We start from the raw sequence: 22,877 nt of genomic DNA, 5'->3' as shown, positions 1-22,877 counted from the left end.
TTTTATTTTTTTTTATTTTTTGACAATGTTTTTTATTTTTATTTTATTATAATTTAGCATTGAAAAATACATACAACTTCAAATTTTCATCGTTTTACAATCAAGCCAACATGTATTTTAATCGCGATTTTTATATTTCGCAATATATATATATATATATATATATATATATATATATATATATATATATATATATAAGCTCGCTAGCAATACTAGAGGGTAGACTGCTTGTTTACTTCTGTCCCACTCTTATTCGTGCTGTGAAGCAGCTGTGCTTGTCTGGCTGCTTTGTTTTAGTTGGAAGGCTCATCATTATCATATAAGTCATTAACTGTCCACTGCTGAACATAGGCCTCCGCTTTGGAGAGTTTTGCCAACAATTGGCACCCTTGGTAGGTGGATTAGCAACCGCAGTTACGCTTTGGTGATGTTTTAAGAGAGACGCTACTGCCGATCCATCGACCTTTAAATTCCCTTAGTCGTCTCTTATGATACTCGCGAGAAAGGAATTGGCGACCCATCTTATACCCATCGTGACAAATTCCTCAAGTAGTAACAATGACAGTTTCCAGGGGCAACCGCGTGGTGTTCAGGTCGAGCTCCATGCTTGGGTATATTGCTAGCAATAGGGCTGTTAGACCCCCATTACTTGCCATCCTTTTTCGCGCAGGCGGGGCTACCATTCCATTATAATCCATTGAAAAAAAAAAAAAATACCATGAAATACATTATGGATCGGTAGGTAAACAGTTATTGTTCCGGCATCGAGAAGACCAATAAATCAATCGATATATTGAACGCCGTTGTGCTAGAAACCAGTGTGCTGTGACGTTGCCGCTCGTTGAACATTTATTGGGTTCCGTATGATATGTAGCCTGGTTTTTTGTGACGAGTCAATAATTGGCGGGAAGGTATTTATGCATGTAATTTTAGTAAAGATCGGTCATATCACACAACGCCGCCTAGTCATAAACTAAACTGAACTTGTATTATGGGTACTAGAAAAATTTACGTGTATTTTTATTTATTTATTTTAAATATTAAACATCTGGAATCAACAGCGTATATCTAGAATAATTAAATATATTATATTTACACCGTACATTAATCAATAACGGATTCCCAATTTGTATACCAGACAATATTACGTTTATTTTTGAAGGGTAGGTTAAATTAAATAGAAATATATATATATATATATATATATATATATATATATATATATATATATATATATATATATATATATATATATATATAAAAATAAAATCTATGGAGATATTTATTTGAAACGTCGCATCACTGGAAGTTCAGAGTAGAGAGTGTATAGATAAATAGATAGACTTACATTACTCACAGCACACAAATAACAACAGATATATACGCACATATTCAAAAAAAGAAATAAAAGAATACTCGACAAAAAAAAAGAAAACAGAAAGAAAATATTAAATTTTTCGTGAATGTGCTAGAGTAATACAAAATGGCCACAGCTCAGTTTATTACTTTGCCCTTAAATGAGCATTACACTGATATTATGTTGTGGTCAAAAACCAAAAGCCTATTTCAATACTTTTTTCAAAATATATTTGAATATCTTGATTATTGTGTACTTGAATATATTTTATATTATTAAAAAAGTATATTTGAATATTTTTTTTTCTCTTGCTTGTGTTCCACAAATAAAACGACTTCTTTTGATATAAAATCTAAACGACTGAATCGATTTTGATAAAATTTCTATAGACCAATTTAAAAGTATATTCTTTCAGACGAAAAAAAAAATCTAAATCGATTTACAACTGACGATTTATAAATACGATCGAATTGAAAGACTTTTTCTTTTTAAGTCGATTGAAAACAACATTACTACGGAATCCTATCTAGATAGTACAGCTCGCATGCTCACACCACATGGAATAAACCAACTGGCCGTGAACACGTTGGAACACAACCGTAACATTAAGGCTAGCGACGTCGTTTGCAAATTTAATTACAATAAAATCGATGGCTTGTTTCATAAACGTGCTAATTACACAATTGTCATTAAGCTCCTATCACAGTTCTCCTAGAAAGATGTGTTTAAAAAATGGCGTCAAAAAATCTTTAAGGGCTGCGCAGACGACGGTCATTTTATTTGCAGACAAAATTATAACTTTGTATGAGTTGCTACGCAAATGATCCCGGAATAGATTAGACCACCCCTTCCTTTCCCGTGGGTGTCGTAAGAGGCGATTAAAGCCACTTAATAGTCGAAGGATGGGCAGCAGTGTCCCTCTTAAAAGATCACCAAGACTTAACTGCGGTTATTTTTTGGGGGGAAAGGGATTGTTAGTAATAGAGACTGAGAATCCCATTGCTAGCAATATACCAAACCAGGTCGATCTCCTCGCGGTTCTCCCTGGAAACTATCATGGTTAATTCCTTATGAATTCATCATGATGGGCTAACTGGCCTGTTTTCATTGTCATCTATCACCCTTCACTGGTGCTCCGCCAGCGTATCCCCTTAGCGCAGGCGGAGTTACCATACCATTTTTACCCATCAAAAAAAAAACATCACCAAGACCTAACTGCGGTTATCAATCCACCTGCCAAGAGTGCCACCTGTTGGCAAAACCTTCCAAAGGGAATGCCTTTGTTTAACAGTGCACAGTTAATGGCAAATATTTTGAGAAAACTTTATTATAATAATTATATAATGATTACATAATTCTATAATTATTGCCTTTATTTTTAATATATACATGGCAATGTGACTTTGTAACGGTCGCTGAACCCCAAGGGCCTGACTTAAAATGGCAACTTTACAAACTATGACAAGTAATTATAACATATTGTTAACTTTGTACAAAAGTCGTTTGCTTGAGTACCTCTGTCCCATTCGTGTTTCAATCGTGAAGCAGTTGTGTTTGCATGGCTGTGTGTCGGTTTGAAGGGTGGGATATGGCATGAATTTACTGGGTACAGAGGAATAACACCTGAGTCCTCAGGAATGGCAATACATGGAGGGTATCATGGGCGAAACAGTATACTCTGTTATGTCCATGGTACTGCTCATGTCTATAGGCGACGCATAGTGGGAACTCTCCTAAGAAAGCCATCTCATAAATACTTTTTCTAAAACTCTGTGGATATGCATGTATAATACCTCAAATGTAGCTAAAGAGTTACTCTATCATTATAAGTATGATTAAAATCTGTCACTGTTCATACTTCACAGAACAGAGCATCTAAAGTCAAGGAATGAAAAAAATACAAAAATAATGAAACTTAAATTTCGTTTGGTATAATTTTATAGTATCAAAACAATAGAAGTCATATAGTGTGATACCATTTTAAAATGCTTAGAATGTGTACTTTACTATAAAATAAAAATATATTTAGTTTAGTACAATATTACTTAACCAAAGAACCATATATCGTTATATGTATTATTTTCTTTTCTCAAACTTTCAGTTGGAGATTTGACAGTTGCCGAAGCTTGCCGAAGTTATGATTTTGGTTTAATTTATTAGGAAATATAATGTAATTTGAGGGCAAAAGATCTTTTTTTTGCAGTTTTACTGCGTAATATATTTAAATCTAGTATAATATCATGGTGAGAATGTTTTTTTCTAAGTACGTATATTAAGATTTTTTTCTTTATTTGAGATTCTCTGTCTGGACACTCAAAAAAATACTTTTGTCTCAATTATTACTTTATATTTTATCTTTTGCGTTACTTTTAACAAGTATTTCACATAGTATTTAGTTCCCATTTCCATACAGACCTATTCTTTACCGCATAACCGCATAATGATGAATTTTTTAAATCAAGTAATTTTGCACACGTCTATGATCATTATTAAGTATAAAATAGTGCATTTACATATGAAATATTACAGTTCTTTATAAGCATTTGTCATTTCTAAACAATTGTTAATTACTTATCTCTCCGCAATGAGTGAAGTCTCGTGTACCGGTTGAAAGTGATACAAATTATATTGATTATATCTCAAACTATGTACGAAATAATATTACCGAATCTTCAGATGCGAATATAGCAAAAATTATCGCAAGTATTTAGAAGTTCTTCATAACTCAGTTTCGTCAACGCTATACGAAATGTGGTCGAAAGAAAGAACAGTTTTTAAATCAAAATAGCAATTGGTTTAATGTAATTTTCACTGTAAATCTAGAAAAAACAACATGCGAACCTGAACCTTCTACTTCGACAGAGAAAAGAGGAAGACCTTCTAAAAGATACGATGACAGTTCAGAGAGTACAAAGAAACGGAAAAACAAGGGACTGCTTGATACCTATGGACTTGATTTCATACTGAACTCATATGTACAGGGTTTAAGGTCACGTGGTAAAGTAGATGAAGCATTCATCGTTGATATTTTACGAGCATGGCCGTCAGAAAAAAAGAGTGAAATACGCAGTAATTTTTTTAATGAACCGACACATATAACAGCATATTTAAAAGATGAAGATCTTAGCATTTTTGTAGAATTAGATCTGAACAAGGCACAGTAAGAAAATATGATGAGTTGTTTGATAGCAAAGAATTGCTTATTGTTTCCATCATACAAATTGATTCGTGAAGTTACAGAATCTTGCTATCCGCAAAATCACAAGGTGTTGATTCATTGTGCTTTCACACTTTTGTGATACGTTACTTTTCTGTCTTGCCTCTTGGGCAACTTTCAGAAGATGATCAAGAGTCACGGAACAAAGACTATAAGCAGTTCAGGCTTCATCATGCAAGACAATGTTCGAGGGTAGCCACTAACGAAGATGTTCTACACGCACTTTTATATACCTCTGACCCATACATAACAAGTTTAAGAAAACCTTCCAATAAAAAATATTTAGAACTTTTTGATGAAGTAAAGGAGCTCTTGAGTGACTTCTAAGTTATCTTTATAAGAGTTTTTGTTTTTTACGCAGATACTTTTACTTATTCCTGTATAAATTTCTTAGGACATAAATGTAAGCCTACAAATTTTATATTTCTTGAATTCCTATATTATTTATAACTATTAGAAATAAATTTTTACTCACAACGCATACATAATTTAAAAGCATATATATTTAAGATTATCAGGAAAAAAAAACTCATGTACATATCTTTATTAATACGGAAGTTATAGATTTATGAGATGAAAAGGAGTCAAAGTTCCCACTGTGCGACGGAGGAAAAAAAAAAAACTTTTGTCTCTATTTTATTACTGTTTAATGTCGTAGGCAATTAAATAAAAAGAAAAAAAAAAAACATATAAACACTAGTTATCTGACGAACGGCGGTTATCAATGGCTGATATCCACCTGCTTAGCGTAGCTTATGTTCATCAGTGGACAGTTATCGGCTGATATGATGATGATGATGATGATGATGAAGATGATTGTGAACTTGTACAACGTGTGTTAACGCAATCGTAGTGATATTTATGGTTGGACTAAATAAAATATGAGGAGTGTCTTTCGTTGTCTTAAAAGTCCAGGAAGACGAGGAAAATAATAAGGGAAATTATACGTATATCTGCGGGATAGCGTGGAGATTTCATAAAAGGCGGGAAAGTCTTAAAACTCTGAGCAGACGATGGATATTTTATTTGCAAGCAAAAATTTTACAATGTGTGAGCATAACACGTGTACTTTTAGTTCTTTTTTTTTATGATCGTATAAAAAATTGTGATGAGAACTCTCTCACTCTTGCATATCTTAAAATTTGTGAAGATTAAGGTTTTTTTTTTATATTAAAAGTCCGGGAAGATGAGGCAAACATAAAAGGAAAAATATTTGCGCCCAATATGCCCTTCGTCTACGCAGGCCATTAGGGTCAACAACATGCACGCAATTCTCCTGGTATTGCAAGCGTTCATTGATTAACGTAACTGAATATCATCAGACGGATTCAATGCCTTTACTTTCTCAATATATTAAAAAAAATTGTAGAATGTAAGAATATTCTTATACAAATGGGCAATTTTTTATATATAGGTAAAGCGTCCTATCGTTTTATTTTCTTCACAGCAACAGGTTCTCATTTGTTCAGTTAGGCAGATCTACGGCCGCTAATGCAAGAATCAAATTCTAAGCGCACGCGATTACAAATTCTAGTCCAGATATTTTTTTAATCTACGATTACTGATTTTGGCAAAATTATCCCTTTTTAAATTACACACTAAGTTTGAAACTAGAAAGAAAATCCGGCGCGAGGGACCAAGAAAAAAATATTTATAATTAATCTATAACTATCAATTATTATTAATTATTATTATTTAATAAATTATTATACTTATATTTCTTAAAAGGCAAAAAAGTATTAAAAATGATATAACCAATTTTATCAAATACGTTTTAGAAAACTGGCATTTTACTGCTGCTTGGATGACTACTCGTATAAGATGCCGTCCGAAGTACAGCGGGAGGCAAGTTGCTTTACGTAAATGAGGCCCTGAATTCAATTATCGATCGGACCAATTTTGGAAACTTTTCTAAATTGGCTCGAATAATTATTTATTAAAATGATGGTGTATTAGTGTACCAAATTAAAAAAAAAAACCGTACAGCAATCGTTTGGACGTGATTGATTCACAATTACAAACATTCCGATTTATAATATTAGTGGAATAAGCTCACGCTATCTCCTTTTGGAGTAAGCAGAAACCACAAAACGAACCGTAACATTTTGTTAATTAAAAAATAAGATACGTGCGTTATTAAAAATGTTAATTAGTGTTGTCACCGACGAAAACAATAGGTAATTAAACGAACATCAAAATTCGTGGCATCTACAATCCGTCTCGCCCCACCACCGGTGCTCCGGGCCCCTGAGGGGGGTCGGCGTGAGTCTAGACGGCAGACCGATCTATACTGCAGTGCATCGATCGGGGGTCGACGGCCCCGCCGCGACGCCACCCCTGTGGGGGACAAAACAAACCCCCGTTTACGATGTTGACCGCTCAGGTGTGTTGCCGTAAAAATCGGGGTTATGGATTCTTGCGTTTGTGGCCGCCAGTGATTCCGCGTGTCAACTGTTTCGCTTAATCAGCTATTCTATTCTATACTACAAATACAAATGTGAATGTTTGTAAATGTTTGGACGTTCATTACTCAATTGCGCCAAAATTGGAGAATACCAAAAATCATACTCTGAGTAACGAATCACAGTATGATTTTATTTAATAAATAATAAATATAATAATAATAATATAATAGTAAAATTTTTTATTGAGTAAATGTATTTTTTCCAATAAAACGATGTTAGAAAAATGCATATAGCAATAAACGAATTTTAGTAATTAATTAATTGTCACTTTTATTTATATGTTATGAACTAAGTGATTATACAAAATGCTCGGGCATTATGAAAAATAACCAATATGATATGACAAATTAATAAATTGGATCTATATACCGAACTGGACGGTAGGGAAAATATAAAATTATAATGTAAAAATTTGACGTTCATAAGCGGCTAAAATGTCCTACATGAATAAATGATTTTTGAATTTTGAATTTTAAATAACTATTTGAATACGTATATACTTATTATATAATTATCAATAAAAATTAAATATTCTAAGTAAATTATATAAATAAAAAGAAACGAGTTATTATTTACTTAATTTTAATTGCAATTGTTATTTATAATATAAATTAAGTAAAATAAAATTCAGATAAATTATTATTGACTTATTTATATATAATATTGTTAAATTGTTGTATGTTTGTAATTTTATACTTATATAATGAATATCATATTCAACACAACATAACAATATTGGTTTTGGAAAAAAATTAATTGAATGGCTGAACGTGTTTGGTGTTAGTCAATATAATAATAATAATAATTTTTATTACGGACTTTTTTGGTCCATTAAATATTTATTAGTAACAATACTCTTAAATCTAATGTTAGTAAATTTACATACACAATACAAACACACACACACACACACACACACACACACACACACACACACACACACACACACACACACACACACACACACACACACACACACACACACACATAATATATTAAATAGTATACAGACAATCACCGCTGCACAATTCCATTGGACATTGCCCAGCAGCGATTAACGTACACACAGTCCAGCCTGCTTGCCATCATACTCAGGATGCTGTTGGCGCTGGCACGTACTCTGTGCACCGGGGATGCACACCTTTTTCGCATCGTGGCATAAAAACAATTTACACGATGCTCGGCGAACATCTCTGACGCGCTACACAATCGTGGCAGCAACCATCAACACAGTATACAATATGCACAGGCTTTTAAATATTCAACCAATACGTTATTATAGACATTTGAAGACATAACTATTACATTAAGTTCCTTGACTTTTTTTAACAAATAAGTTTTTATTTGGATCCAAACGTGAAACCCAACTTTGGATCTTAGTTAAATATAATTCGTGTTACGAATTCGTAAAGAATTTTAATAATTATTTTTTTTTTAGTCATAAGTTTACTATAATTATGAATCCATAATAATTATACAAAATACTTTTTTTAATTTTATTATCCTAGTTACAGGTAAAGATATGGTCTGGAATAGAGCTGACTGGAAGAAAATGCATGAATCGCTGATGAAACCGCTGCAACAAGCAGCGACAAAAAGAAACTCTTAAAAGAAAAGAGAGAGAGAGAGTTATAAGTAAATGTTGTTATTCTTGTTTACCACCTTAGTGGTATAAAAAAAATGTCGCCTATTGACATAAACTCGCCATAGACATCACAGAATATACTGTGATGCCCATAATAGATCTCACATATTACTATTTCTGAGTCTGGTGATACGCTTTCATACCCTGACGGCGTGGAGAACGACCTGGCATTAGTAGCAACGGGGACTAACGCCCCCGTCACTAATTACCCCTTTCCCTGTGAAAGGTCGATAGACCGCTTGTAAGGTCGAAGGGTCCGAATTTGTCAAAATGCATTAAAAAATAAAAGGCAAATTTGCCGTAAAAATTATGTCCGTCTTCTTATCGGTCTTTTGTCTAAGTCCATTTGTTTTGTCCCAAGCTGTCAGTTTTAATTGTAGAATGTCTTAGCGGCCAGCGAGAAAACCGGTCAAAGAGGCTGCAACACCCCGGAAAAAATGGATAAATAGAACAAAATTATTGGCACACTCACTGAAGTCGATGAGCAATCTCCCATAACCCTGTCTCTGGTAGGGGGGCAGAGTCAATATGCACGACACGTTGTAGTTCAGGAAAGAATTCTTCTCCTGCATAAAAAAAAAAACATATAAATAAATAAAAACATTTTTTTTTACGATTTTTAACTACAAACTAACTATTTTTAATAACAATCGGGTCGTTGTGTGTGAATATTACAAATATCTTAATGTAATTGATTGATTTTGTAAATACCGTGCTTAGTGACTTGTATTTGGAGAGGCCTATGTCCAGCAGTGGACTGCATTAGGCAAATTGTGATGATTATGATAATGATTCCTATAATTATTTGGTGATTGAAAAATAAAAAGGATAGGATTTGAACTCGTACCTTCTACGCCATGCCGGGGTCAATGCCCTGACCGGTTAAGCTATCGTTTCATTGGACACGCGTTTGAAATTTTTCAATCGACTTAAAATTAGTGAAATATGATTTTTACATTTTAATAATATTTGTATATTAAATTGCAATTATGTAGTAAATTGTCAAGTGTCTAATTATAAATAAAAAAAGTCTTAAAAGTTTACTGTTCTGTTAATCTAGCTTTATTTTATTTGAAGCCAAATTTATTTGTTATAATTATTATTTCAATTAAAAATTTACTTTAATAAAGTTTTCTCATATCATTTTACTAATGATACTTATTTAAAATTGTTTAATTTCAGACAATATAACAATAATTTAGATTCTTATATGAATTCGCAAATTATTTTTTCAATTTCGAACATTAAATGGAATTAAAGAAAAAAAAACAATAGAACGGAGAAAAAAAAAATAGAGTCGAACGAATCACAATTCGAATTTCGAATCGTGCTTATTACAAGGGCATTTCCTAGCAGCGTACCGAGCAAGCTAACACAATTTGTTCGACAATAGCTGACGACGACCGTTTATTTTTAAACTAAGCATCCCCGCGAAATGAGACGCACACTGCACTGCATTGAGATTTATTCAGTTAGGTGTGTGCACTGCCGTCTAGACTGTAGACGGATAGAGTGTGTTCACATCGATAAATTGTCACTCGGGCCGCGGGAGGGCTACATCTTTCGGCGACAGCTGATCGTGTACACGTTGTATAATACATTTGGAGATGTAATTTTCTTTATTAAAAAAGTATATTATATATATAAAATATATTATATATAAAAAAGTATAGTATATATACAGTGACTATAATTAGTACAATAATTATAGTCACTGTACCCATCATCATATCAACTTTTAACTTTCCACTGGTAAACATAAGCCTCCCCTAGGGGGGTTACGCCGGTAGTTGTCACGTTTGGCAAACGTGTTAACAACCGCAGTTAGGCTTTGGAGATGTTTTAAGTAGAGTACACATGTAAAATTGTTTTATTTATTTATTTTCAAATATATAATATGCATGATACAAAAGGAAACATTATCGCTAAGGTAGTGGCTATAATATATGTGACAAACATATATTTAATAGCACATACAACGGGAGAGAATGAAAGAGAAAGATGAAGGAAGAGAGAAATAGTTTCTTGCGGGTTCTTCTCAGCAGATAACTTTCTGCACGCAGCAATAGAATCATAAAAAATTTACGATTTAAAATAGCTTGTAAACAACTATATGTGAATCAGGATTATTTCTATTCTATTCTACATTTTATCAAATTTGATGAGAGTATTGATGACTAATAGTCTCATCAAATTTAATAAAATATCTCGCTAGCGTAAACAAAAAGCAGATGGAATTACTATTCTTTTATCATCAATCACTAATCTGTAAGAATTATATACGCCTCTAATTGATATCATCATCATCATTAAGGCTAGATGATATAATTGATATCATCTAGGCTTAATCTTACTTATAGCATTGTACCTAGTTTATTTAATTATTGTTGGTGTGTCTTTTATAAATAAATAAATCAATCAATCAATAATACAATAAATAAATAAAACAATCAATAATACAATAAATAAATCAATCAATCAATAAATAAATAAATCAATAATACAATAAATAAATCAATCAATAAATAAATAATAGCTACAAACAAAAACACTGAAATAAATAACAGACTTCAATAAATTATTAAATATTTGATGCAAACTACCCCGAAATTACTATAAGTCACGAATAAAAAATCTAATCACTTACAAACACTTTCTAGAATTGTTTGTTAAGGAGCTTATATTTACTTTAGGGTCAGACTAGGGGTTTTTAACGATTCGGGAAGTGGGGGGGTCCCGCCCCCAGCAGTTCATCGACCTGATGCTGCAGACGGTGCAGCCCAGTCGGCTACAGGCGTAGTAAAGTTTAGGTGAACTTGCCTATTATTTATGTAGAGCTGTCTGTGTGTTGGATACATGTTGTATTGATATTGGGTTTATTTTCTGGTATGTTTATTTTGTGGGAAGTGTCAGGTTTGAAGACGAGTTGGCTTAAGACAATCTAAGATTAATCCTTATTAATATTATAAGTGTGAAAGTGAGTTTCTTCGTTTATTTGTTACCTATTAACGCCTTACCCAGGGGGGAAGGGATTGTTAGTAGATTACCCATAAGGTTAACCTCCACGTGGTCTCCCCTGGAAACCATCATGCTAAATTCTTGGTGTATTCATCACGATGAGCTAACTGACCTGCCTTTTCATTCTCACCTATCACCCCTCACTGGTGCCCCGCCAGCGTATACCGTTAGTGCAGGTAGGATAACCATTCCATTATCATCATTTAAAAAAAAACGCGTTAACCAATTAACATTAAATTTGATATACATGTACTATATGGAAAGATAGAAGGTTTTAGGCTACAATTTAACCCGGTTACGCAGACAAAGTCGTGGGTAAAAGCTAGTACGAAATAAATCATATTAGGTACAACATATTTGGTGCATCAATTTTTGCGTGATGCCGGAACAAACATACAGACAGACATAGACCGACAGAGAAACAGACAGACAAAATTTCTAATAATTACTGTTTTGGCATCTACGGGATTGTTACCCCTCATACTAATTTTTCTTAAATATAGGAGATATGTTCGGACATTTTTTTTTATACAACTTACAATGGCAAACAAGCTGACGGCCCACTTGATGGAAAGTGGTAACTGTCGCCTATAAACATGAGCAGTACCATGTACATAACAGAGTATACTGTTTCGCCCATGATACCCCCCATGCGTTGCCATTCCTGAGGGCTCAGGTGTTATTCCTCTGTACCCTGTAAATTCACTGCCATATTCTACCTACTTTTTTGAAGTCCATCCTATTGTGTCAAGAGACTGAAGTAATAAACATTTTTATTTAAGATGAAAATCTTTATTGCAAATCCGTGATTCTCCCGGTAACTGGCAAATACGGTTGAAGTTGCACACTGTACCCGGATATGCCCGGGTGTGACGGGTCACTGACCTCAGTGTCTCGAGTCCCGCCGTAGACGTCTTCTACACTTCTACGTATAACGAATGTATCACTGTCTCGAGTTTAAGATCAATGGAGGGACACCACGTTTTACGGTCGACGGTTCAGTTGAGTACTAATACAGAGATTGTTATATACTAAATCATAGAAATACATAATTATGTAACAATGGAGACTAGATTTCCTAATATTATTTCAGCTGCTAACATTTTACATCTGCTGTCATTTGCTGAACAGTAGACCTACCCCATAAGGGGCGTTACCAATAGTTATCACGCTTGGCAGACGAGTTTGCAACCGCAGTTAGGCTTTTTTTTTAATGGGTGATAATGGCAATCCCACCCGCGCTAACGGTATATTCTAAGTTGTATAAAAATATATATATATATATATATATATATAAATTTAATAATTAACTTTATATTTGTATCACTATTGCATAATAATATAATGTGTTTTCCCGTGTAATCCCAGCATAGAATAAGCAACCCCTTCCTTTCCGTGGGTATCGTAAGAGACGACTAAGGGAACTTAATGATTGAAGGATGGGCAGCAGCGTCTCTCCTTAAAACACCTTATGTGGGAGACCTATATTCAGCAATGACACTTAACGGCTGAAATGGTATAGTATAATGTCTTTTGGTCAGATTAATAATTTATTTACATTTTCATTAAATTCTAACAAAAGTGACTCCATTTTTTTTTCTTAGTACTAAGAGTCTATATTTATATTTACTGTACTTTTTTTTATGCAATTTAGAATGGCAAACAAGCTGACTGTCTACCTGGTGGAAAGTGGCAACCGTCGTCTATAGACATGAAAAATACTATGAACATTACAGTGTATACTGTTTCGTCCATGATACCCCTCGTGCGTTGCCATTCCTGAGGACTAAGTTATAATGAAGTATATAAATAAATAAATGGTACCAGTCAAAGTGTTAAACCGGATGGTTTAATTTAACTCACGCTAATGGGTATAAGCGCTAGTTAAATTAAACTATTAATAAGCATTTTTACACCAGTCAGTAGTAAAAGCAAAAAGTTCTTGTGAAGCACTCGAGTGTTCGCGTCTACTACGTCGTAGCGCGTCTACGTTACGGTTTCACGGCTACGCTCGCCGTAGACAATTAGCGTAGCAATCCCAATAGTTATAATGTGAGTTCTAAACGTAACACTCATAAGGACGGATTTCGATTGTTCTATGTAAAAGTTGTAATGAACTGAAGTTTCGTTGTGATGAATTAGTTACCTATTTCGTAAAAATGTTAATTGCTATCCACTGGGGGGAGAAGGGATTGTTAGCAATGGGGACTAGCAACCCTATTGCTAGCAATATACCCTGTCAGGTCGACCTCCTCACGGTAATTACGCTATTTTTTTTACAGCTTCTATAATTGCCTTTATTAAGATGCCTCAGAATGGCGTAGCTAGGTAATCAAAGGCCCTGGGCAAAAACTAAATTAGAGCCACAACAAAATTTTTTTATGCAACTTAGAATAGCAAATAAGCTGACGGCCCACCTTATGGAAAGTGGTAACCGTCGCCTATAGACATGAGCAGTACCATGGACAATGTTTAAAATCGTCCGTGCTCCGTCCGTCCGTCCGACCGTCTAGCTTTCTGGTAGCTACGCCATTTACTGGCAAAATTCCCTTTATGAGGAAGGCTTATGCCTTTAGTTTTGCCAGTTGTCCAATGCTGGACATAAGTCCAGCACTGGACAATAACATGTAGAAACATTGCTTAGTTACAACTTTATTATATTAGTAAGATAATTATTATTTTGCTTAAATTATTTATTATTTCAACCTTTAACTGTCCACTGCTGGACATAAGCCTTCCCCATAAAGGGAGTTTTGCCAGTAGTTGCCACGCTTGGCAGGCAGGTTGGCAAACGCAGTTAGGCTTTTAGATTTTTTAAGAGGGACGCTGCTGCCCATCCCTCGCCCTCCCTTAATCGTCTCTTACGACACCCACGGGAAAGGAAGGGGTGGCCCATTCTATGCCGGGGAACACACGACGCTTAAATTATGTTTAAGTATAATTTATACAATTTTACAGTGCGCAGTGCTGGATCCTCTGTACAAACGGACCGTCCGGTGTCCGCATAAACCAGCGCGTGCGATAATATCGCGGCTCGTCGACCGTGTAATTGAAATGGCTGCTACAAATCAAACGAGATAACGTTTATTTATTCCCGAGCTACCGGATAACAACATAAACGGCCTAGTATAATGATTGACAACGACGAAAATAAATAGAGATAAAAAATATAGATAGATAGACAGATACTCTTTATTGTTTCCTCCAAAAGATTACAATAGTAAACTTATTAAATGAATTTTAATTATTGTTATAAATTTAAATATTTTTTTTTATACCACGAAAGTGACAAATAGGCATACAGCCCGTCTGATTGTAAAATGTCACTGTAGCCTATAAACGCCTGCAACACCACCATCACACTACATTCACCAGAGGGAGACATTGTACGAAAGTCGTTTGCTTGGTTACCTCTGTCCCATTTATGTTTTAACCGTGAAGCAGTTGTTTACATGGCTGTGTTTCGGTTTGAAGGGTGGAATATGGCAGTGAATTTACTGGGTACAGAGGAATAACACCTGAGTACTCAGGAATGGCAATGCGTGGGGAGTATCATGGGCGAAAAGGTGGGCCGTCAGCTTGTTTGCCATTCTAAGTTGTATAAAAAAATATCCAACGCGGAAATGCCGCAAGTGTCATGGGGATTTTTGGGTCGGGTACGGATTAGGAATAGGACTGATCATTAATTATATATATATATATATATATATATATATATATATATATATATATATATATATATATATATATATATATATATAGATTATGTAAGTAAATATGTTCAATAAATTAATATTTTATAAGAAATAAATAAACTAATATTGTTATAGCACATGTTTACGCATTTAAAATGACAAACGATAGACAGTGACTAATAAAATATTACGACCGACTATTAGAAAAAAACGACCACCCATTTATAGATTCAATACGTTAAAGGAATTTTTAATGTTTACCAATCAGGCAACTCGGGGATTTCTCGTGAAAGGGGTGCGGTCAGTACGTGTTGACCTAGGTTATGGACATGACAAAATAGTTTTGTAACAACCCATATTATAGTGTATTGTAAAAAAATAAAATTAAAAACGTACATTAAAAAGAGACTAATTTTAATAAATAATTCGGCGTCTACTTGAAAGTCTAAAAGTAGCAATGAAATTTTGGAAAATGTCTGTATTGAACGCACCGCAGACGGGGCGCGGGGGGTGAGTAGGGTGCATAGGGGGCGTGCCCCGCCCCGGTCACTGACCCCACAGCTGACGCGACGCCATTCAGCACCGTAGTACGGTAATGTAGTAAAGCGTAGTGTGTAAACTTGGCATGTAATTATAGAAATTTAATCGTAACTCCATTATAAAAACTAATACTAGTAAAGAGGAAATATTAGAATTTTTGTTTGTTTGTTTATAATGTATATATATTTATGTTCAAGAGAACGGTCCATGCTCACTTTATGAATTTATTACAATAGTAGGAGCTAATCATTATCTTTTATATTTTATTTATTCATATATTAATTATATTTTATATATCTACTTATTTTTTTTTATAACAACTTAGAATGGCAAACAAGCTGACGGCCCACCTGATGGAAAGTGGTAACCGTCGCCTATAGACATGAGCAGTACCATGGACATAACAGAGTATACTGTTTCGCCCATGATACCCCCTATGCGTTGCCATTCCTGAGGACTTAGGTGTTATTCCTCCGTACCCTGTGAATTCACTGCAAGCATATGCCATAGGTATCCCACCCTTCAAACCGAAACTAAAAACACAACTGTTTCACGGTTGAAACACGAATAAAGCAGAGGTACCCAAGCAAACGATTTTTTTACAAAGTCTCCCTTTGGTAAACATTATCAGCGAATAACACTCTTATTAATACTATATTATAAATGTGAAAGTTATATATTGATTTGTTATCGGATGGAGAGGGATATAGGCTTCTTTTTAGCCCAGTAAGTAAACATATCCCGGTCACGTGGACGAAGTCGCTGTTAAAAGCTAATAGTATTAAACTGTGTTCTAAAATAAACCGACTTCAATTATGGCAACACCAGTTATTTTGATTTAAAAACTAAACTAGTGAAGCGATTTTGATAAAATGTCTATGGGACCAATCCATAAATAGAATCTTTCATCTATCTATCTATCCTATTTAAGAGCTGCGCTCTTGTCGGTGGAGCTCTTGCCACTCACTACGATATTCAGCGAGTCTCTTCACCTCTTGATACGACACGACACCAACTCCTTCCTTGATCTGCCTGATGTAACTATGTCTCGGTCTCCCTCTCCCCCTCCTTCCTTCTATCTTACCTTCCATTATAATGTTCATAAGTTCGTCGTGTCGTATCAAGTGTCCCAAATTTTAAATAAAAAAAAAAAGTAGACAGATAATATCGGTTCTATAATAAAATTGTAAATTTACGATATTTGTAAACGGAAGATATTAATAAAAAAAAAAAATGTAAATGGTTTTTATAGTAGTAAAAAAAGCGATAACAATATTTTTTTACCACAAAGGTGGCAAAAAAACATACAGTCTGATGGCAAACAATCTCTGTAGCCCACGGACGCCTGTAATACTAGGGGCGCGTACTGGACTGTTATTTGTTACGGAATCACGCAAAAATACTGCACCAAATTGAATGGAGTTTTCATTGTTATATCCCTGTAGGTCTATCTTAAAAAACTGCTGTCTGTCTTATATTGATACGCCATGTATAAGTGGTCTATTTTTTTTATATAACTTAGAATGGCAAACAAGCTGACGGTCCACCTGATGGAAACTGGTAACCGTCGCCTACAGACATGAGCAGTACCATGGACATAACAGAGTATACTGTTTCGCCTATGATACCCCCCATGCGTTGCCATTCCTGAAGGACTCAGGTGTTATTCCTCTGTACCCTGTAAATTAATTTATAATTTGCCATTCTAATTGTATAAAAAAAGACATTTTTTTTTAAATCAATATGATTTCCTTACTTTTATCCAATCTGACTTGTATCGACTTTTACTACGTTTTACCATGAATAACAAAGCGAACAACGAAGAAAAAAGCTACTTTGTATTTTTCCATTTTCTATTTTACTCCATGTACAAGTAAAAACTGCCAAAAATTATCCAAATTTCTCCAAGCTCATTTCATTTTCCTCCAACAAATTTATTTTTAAAAAAATTCCTAAACAGATTTTTTTCCCCAAATTAGCGAAAAAATACCTAATCTGGCAACATTGCACTGGACATTTCAGTATTTATAGCTCGAAGTGAAAACATCATTAGCACGTTTCAGGCTTACCTTGCTGAAGTAACCGACGATATGGCATCCCTCGTTGTCGGCACACGTCATCACGTAAAAGAGAAATGGCTCCACATCGTAGTATAACGTCTTGTGATCGAGGAAGAACTTGGCAAGGAGACACAAGTGCTGGCAATACTGCTTGTGCTTCCGGCCGTCAACTTGCCATACGCTTAAATTGTCTTTTCTATACACCTGGTAATAAAAAGTTTTAGACATTAATATTTTTTTCTCAAACATGCTTGGAAATGTGAGCATTATTTTGACAATCATCTTAGAGATAAATCAAAATTGCCGTACTGGCCAGATACATGCGGGCAGCGGCCGGCAAAAGTTGTATGAAAATCCATATCTGTCGTGTTTTGCGGCCAGATAAATTACTATGTAAACTCATATCTGTCCTGTAATTTAAAAATGGAATGACCTTTTACTTCGAAACACGGCTACCAAGGAGGTAACTAATAAAAGGTTTTATTTAAATTTCGAACTGGCTTGCAAATAGAAAGCTGTTTATTGAAAAAAAAAAAACAAAGGAACATTATGGCGTGTGAAAAATTATTATTGTTCGTTATTCGTCATTGAACTTAAAAAGTAAAAATGTGTTTTTGATTTCCGCGCATTGTTTGAAAAAGTACTATACAAGCCTTGGCCACAACTAGGCATTGATGGACTCACGTATGTGTGCGTCCATCGATTATGTACATTAATGCATTTAAATATATTAGGCATAGTAATAAGGATGCCGATCCGATATTTAAATATTGGGTTTCTCTGGATATTGATGGTAGAAAAAGGTCACATTTGCACGTTCGTCTACATCAATTTTATTATTTTTTGCAACAAATTATAATATGCGGGATTGCCATTGTAAATGAAAAAAGCATTGTAAATGACGAATAGGGTACAGTGGATATTTTTTATGGGTGATAATGGAATGGTAACTCCGCCTGCGTATATATTAGATGAGAATGAAAATAGTGCATCATGATGGGTGGTAGTTTCCAGGGAAACTGCGAGGATGGTGGGTGATGAACAGTGGGTGATGATTAGTGGTATATATTGGGTGGTGCATAGTGGGTGGTGTATGGTGGGTGATGAACAGTGAGCGGTATATATTGGGTGGTGCATAGTGGGTGGTGTATGGGTGATGCGTATGGTGGGTGATGAATAGTGAGCGGTATATATTGGGTGATGCGTAGTGGGTGATGTATGGTGGACAGTGGTACCTCGTCGCCGGGCGGGTGCCGCCAGACGCACTTGGCGCGGTGGCGCGCGGCGCCGGCGGCGCAGCGCTGGTGTCCGAGGCAGTACTCGCACACGAACAGCCGCGGCACGCGCGCCGCCTCGCCCGGGTACGGCGACTGGTACCACACCTCCATCGTGTACTTGCCCATCACCACGTACCTGCCGCCACACGAGTACACCCTAACCTTAGATTATTTTTTTATAGAAACAGAACACGCCCTTTCAGGAAAAGGTTGTTGTTGTTGCAAGTAATTAGATTACAAATTTTCCGAACCAAATTTTTTTTTTAAATTCAATTGGAAACTTCTGATATTTAAATGTACATATTTATGTATTAGTGACAAATTAATATACATGTATTAATTTAATGGCGGTTATTTTCATTTATTTAAAAACGAAAGCATATTGTAAGTCTACAATTTGATATAAATCACTGTAATCAATAAGTCTAAGCATCAATATGAATCGTTATAAACTGCATATCCTTTGTTTTATTTATTTTTTTATTTTCTTCGTCTTTCAACTATACTCGTGTTTTGTATCGTTTTTATTTTTCGACTTACCCTTACAATATAATTTCTCCCATATACTGAATAATAAATTTATATTATGGTAACCCTATTTCCACGCACAGATAAAAAGTAGAGCTGTTTTTGGTGAAGCACTTGTATGTATAATCTAGGTAGACACAAAAAATTGTTAAATATTAGAAATTGTGTTTATAACATCAGTTAAAATTAACAATATTAAACTGGATGTCACATTAAGTACTGCCTATCAACCAAACCCCCTGTGGCGGGTGAAAAAAAGATTGTTAGCAAAGGGATCTAACAGCCCCATTGCTAGCAATATATCCTATTAGGTCGATCTCTAAATGGCTCTCCCTGGAAACTTTCGTGATTAATTTTTATAGATATTGTCACAGTAGATTAACTGACTTGCTTTCATCCTCACCTATCATACCTCCCTGGTGCCCTGGTAGCGTAAATCGATAGCGTAGGCAGGATTACCATTCCATTATATCACTCATTAAAGTAATTTATCAAGAATTAACCACAATTGTCTCCAGGGGACCATGTGGAAGTCGATTGATTACATGCCTAATCCAAAAATACTATTTAATTTTATTTTTTTATACGACTTAGAATGGCAAACAAGCTGACGGCCTACCTGCTGGAATGTGGTAACCGTCGCCTATAGATATGAGCAGTACCATGGACATAACAGTACACACACACATACTGTTTCGTCCATAATACCACCTATGCGTTGCCATTCCTGAGGGCTTAGGTGTTATTCCTCTGTACCATGTAAATTCACGCCATATCCCATCCTTCAAACCGAAACACAGTCATGTAAACACAACTGCTTCACGGTAGAAACACGAATGGGACAGAGGTACCCAAGCAATCGACTTTTGTACAAAGTCTCCCTCTGGTAAATTTACAAATTGCTCAACTAAACCTTTATAATGTATATTAAAGTTTTGTACTTCACAAATACCTAGTCCCTCTATCGGAAGGCATATCGCCCAATTCTTCTTCAATTTTAATAGCAGCTAACGCCTGGGCTTCTCGGAATAATCTGAGGTCATAGTCAGGCGCGAAACCCTCTAGTATGGGCTCGCGCTCCTCGCCGGTCTCTTCGTTGCCAGCGGCAGCTAATTTCTCGCGAAGTTCCTGACTGCCTTTCCATTTTGACCGCATATCCTGGAACAATGATTACAATGTTAACAAGAATACTAAACTATGTGTGAGCACGGTTAATAGATGATAATGGAATGGTAACCCCGTCTGCGCTAACAGTATACGCTGGCGGAGCACCAGTGAGGGATTATAGGTGAAAATGAAAAGGCAGGTCAGTTAGCCCATCGTGATAAATACACCTGGGATTCAGCACGATGGTTTCCAGGGGAGACCATGTGGAGGTCGACTTGTCTGGGTATATTACTAGCAATGAGACTGGTAGTTCGCATTACTAACAATCCCTTCCTTTTGAGCCTAGTTAATGATAAACAGTCATTGTGAAAATCAAACCAGTGGCGGACTAACAGAGGGACAAAACTGGGCGGCTCGCTTCGACCTTCTGGTCCTGGGGACCTCCAAACGCCTCCATTTACCTCATCTATATTCTATGTCAGTTTATTTAAGTATAAATTTCAATTGAAACATTTTAACTAAATAAATACAAACATTTATACATACAAATGTCAACTGAAGAAACAGCTTACGAAATTATATCAACTTCTTAACTGGGAGCCTTACATAGCTTTGTCAATCAGAGTCTCTGATGAGCTTAGATGGAGAGCATTCGTTCAGACATCCCGTTCTTACTATTTGATACGGCTGGCGGGTTGCCTGCTATATTGGCCACATTGTGTATATATATTTGAGGGTACAGTTAGCATATAGTGATGTTTTTTTTTATGGATGATAATGGAATGGTAATTCCACCCACGCTATCGGTATACGCTGGCGGGGCATCAGTGATAGAGGATAAGTGAGGACAAAAGCCGATCAGTTGGCCCTTTGTAACAAATTCCACAAGAATAAACCACAATAGTTTCCAGAGGGCAAACACAGAAAGGTCGATCTGATAGGGTGGGTATATTGCTAGCAATGGGGCTATTAGACACCATTACTAACAATCCCTTTCCCCCAGCTTATTCTGTTTAACTAGCGTAGAAGAGCTTACTTTAAACTTGAGTTATCAAACATGCATATTTATAGGTGGCAATTACTATTTACTATCAGGTCAGCTGTCAATTTGTTTTTCATTCTTTGTATCATAAAAGGAAAAATTAGTGCACAGAAGCTCACCTTGACCTTGAGCTGGTAAGCGCGCTGGTCGATGGTGGGCATGGCCCGCTGCCGCTGCTGCAGCAGGGCGGCGGCGCGGCGCCGCGCGGACGCAGCAGCGGCCCGCTCCTCGCTGGCCGCGATGCACCAGGCCGGCGTCACGTTGTGGTACAGGGGACACGCGTCCCATGTGAAGTGTTTCTCCGCTATACCACCTAGATGCCCGCTCGAGTCGCAGCCGCTAACAGGGCAGCGTCGCTCGGTGGGCTGTGACGTTCCCGCGATACTAGGCAACAGAGGCCGAGCGAGCCGCGGGGGAGTCGACCGCACCCCACGACCTTTCTGAGGCTTCTTTGTTTCTCTGCTGTAAACATACAATTTTTATATTTATAGAGAGTGGTTGCTAATTTATGATTGTCGCATCTGAAGTGACATGTTAAATTTGAATTTAAATATAATACATTGTCAAGTGTGGAAACAAATTGATAGTCGAGCGAGATTGGAAGGATGAGAGATGAAGAGATATGTCTATTATTTACTAGATCATTATGAACATATATCATCATATCGGCCTTTCATTGTCCACTGCTGAACATAAGCCTCCCCTTAGTGGGTTTTGCAAGTAGTTGCCACAATTGGTTGGCAGATTGGCAACCGCAGTTAGGCTTTGAAGATGTTTTAAGAGGGACACTACTACCCATTCCTCGCCCTCCCTTAGTCGTCTCTTACGACACCCACGGGAAAGGAAGGGGTGGCCATTACATTAGCGAGTACATTACAAGATTTTTGTCATTTGCAAGTATGAGTTGGAAATTAGTATATTATGTT

The 22,877-nt window shown here is 35.8% G+C and overlaps 1 protein-coding gene across 2 annotated transcripts in view; it reads right to left on the bottom strand.

Moving 5' to 3' along the window:
* Positions 1-22,877, bottom strand: part of LOC113513691 (histone acetyltransferase KAT7) — a 30,731-nt gene that overhangs the window by 4,433 nt on the left and 3,421 nt on the right. Inside the window, exons 4-8 of one of the 2 annotated variants that reach the window (XM_052892802.1) lie at positions 22,071-22,413; positions 20,755-20,960; positions 19,233-19,431; positions 18,007-18,201; positions 9,157-9,250 (exon numbers count right to left, since the gene is read on the bottom strand). In XM_052892802.1, coding sequence (XP_052748762.1) covers positions 9,157-9,250; positions 18,007-18,201; positions 19,233-19,431; positions 20,755-20,960; positions 22,071-22,413 — 1,037 coding nt within the window. The remainder of the gene's footprint in view (positions 1-9,156; positions 9,251-18,006; positions 18,202-19,232; positions 19,432-20,754; positions 20,961-22,070; positions 22,414-22,877) is intronic. The other variant, XM_052892803.1, reaches the window with a different exon arrangement.

This window comes from Galleria mellonella, unplaced genomic scaffold (assembly GCF_026898425.1).
Source record: "Galleria mellonella isolate WM207_F2 unplaced genomic scaffold, CSIRO_AGI_GalMel_v1 utg1674, whole genome shotgun sequence".
NCBI classification, from domain to species: domain Eukaryota; kingdom Metazoa; phylum Arthropoda; class Insecta; order Lepidoptera; family Pyralidae; genus Galleria; species Galleria mellonella.
This window is presented reverse-complemented; position numbering and strand designations above follow the sequence as displayed.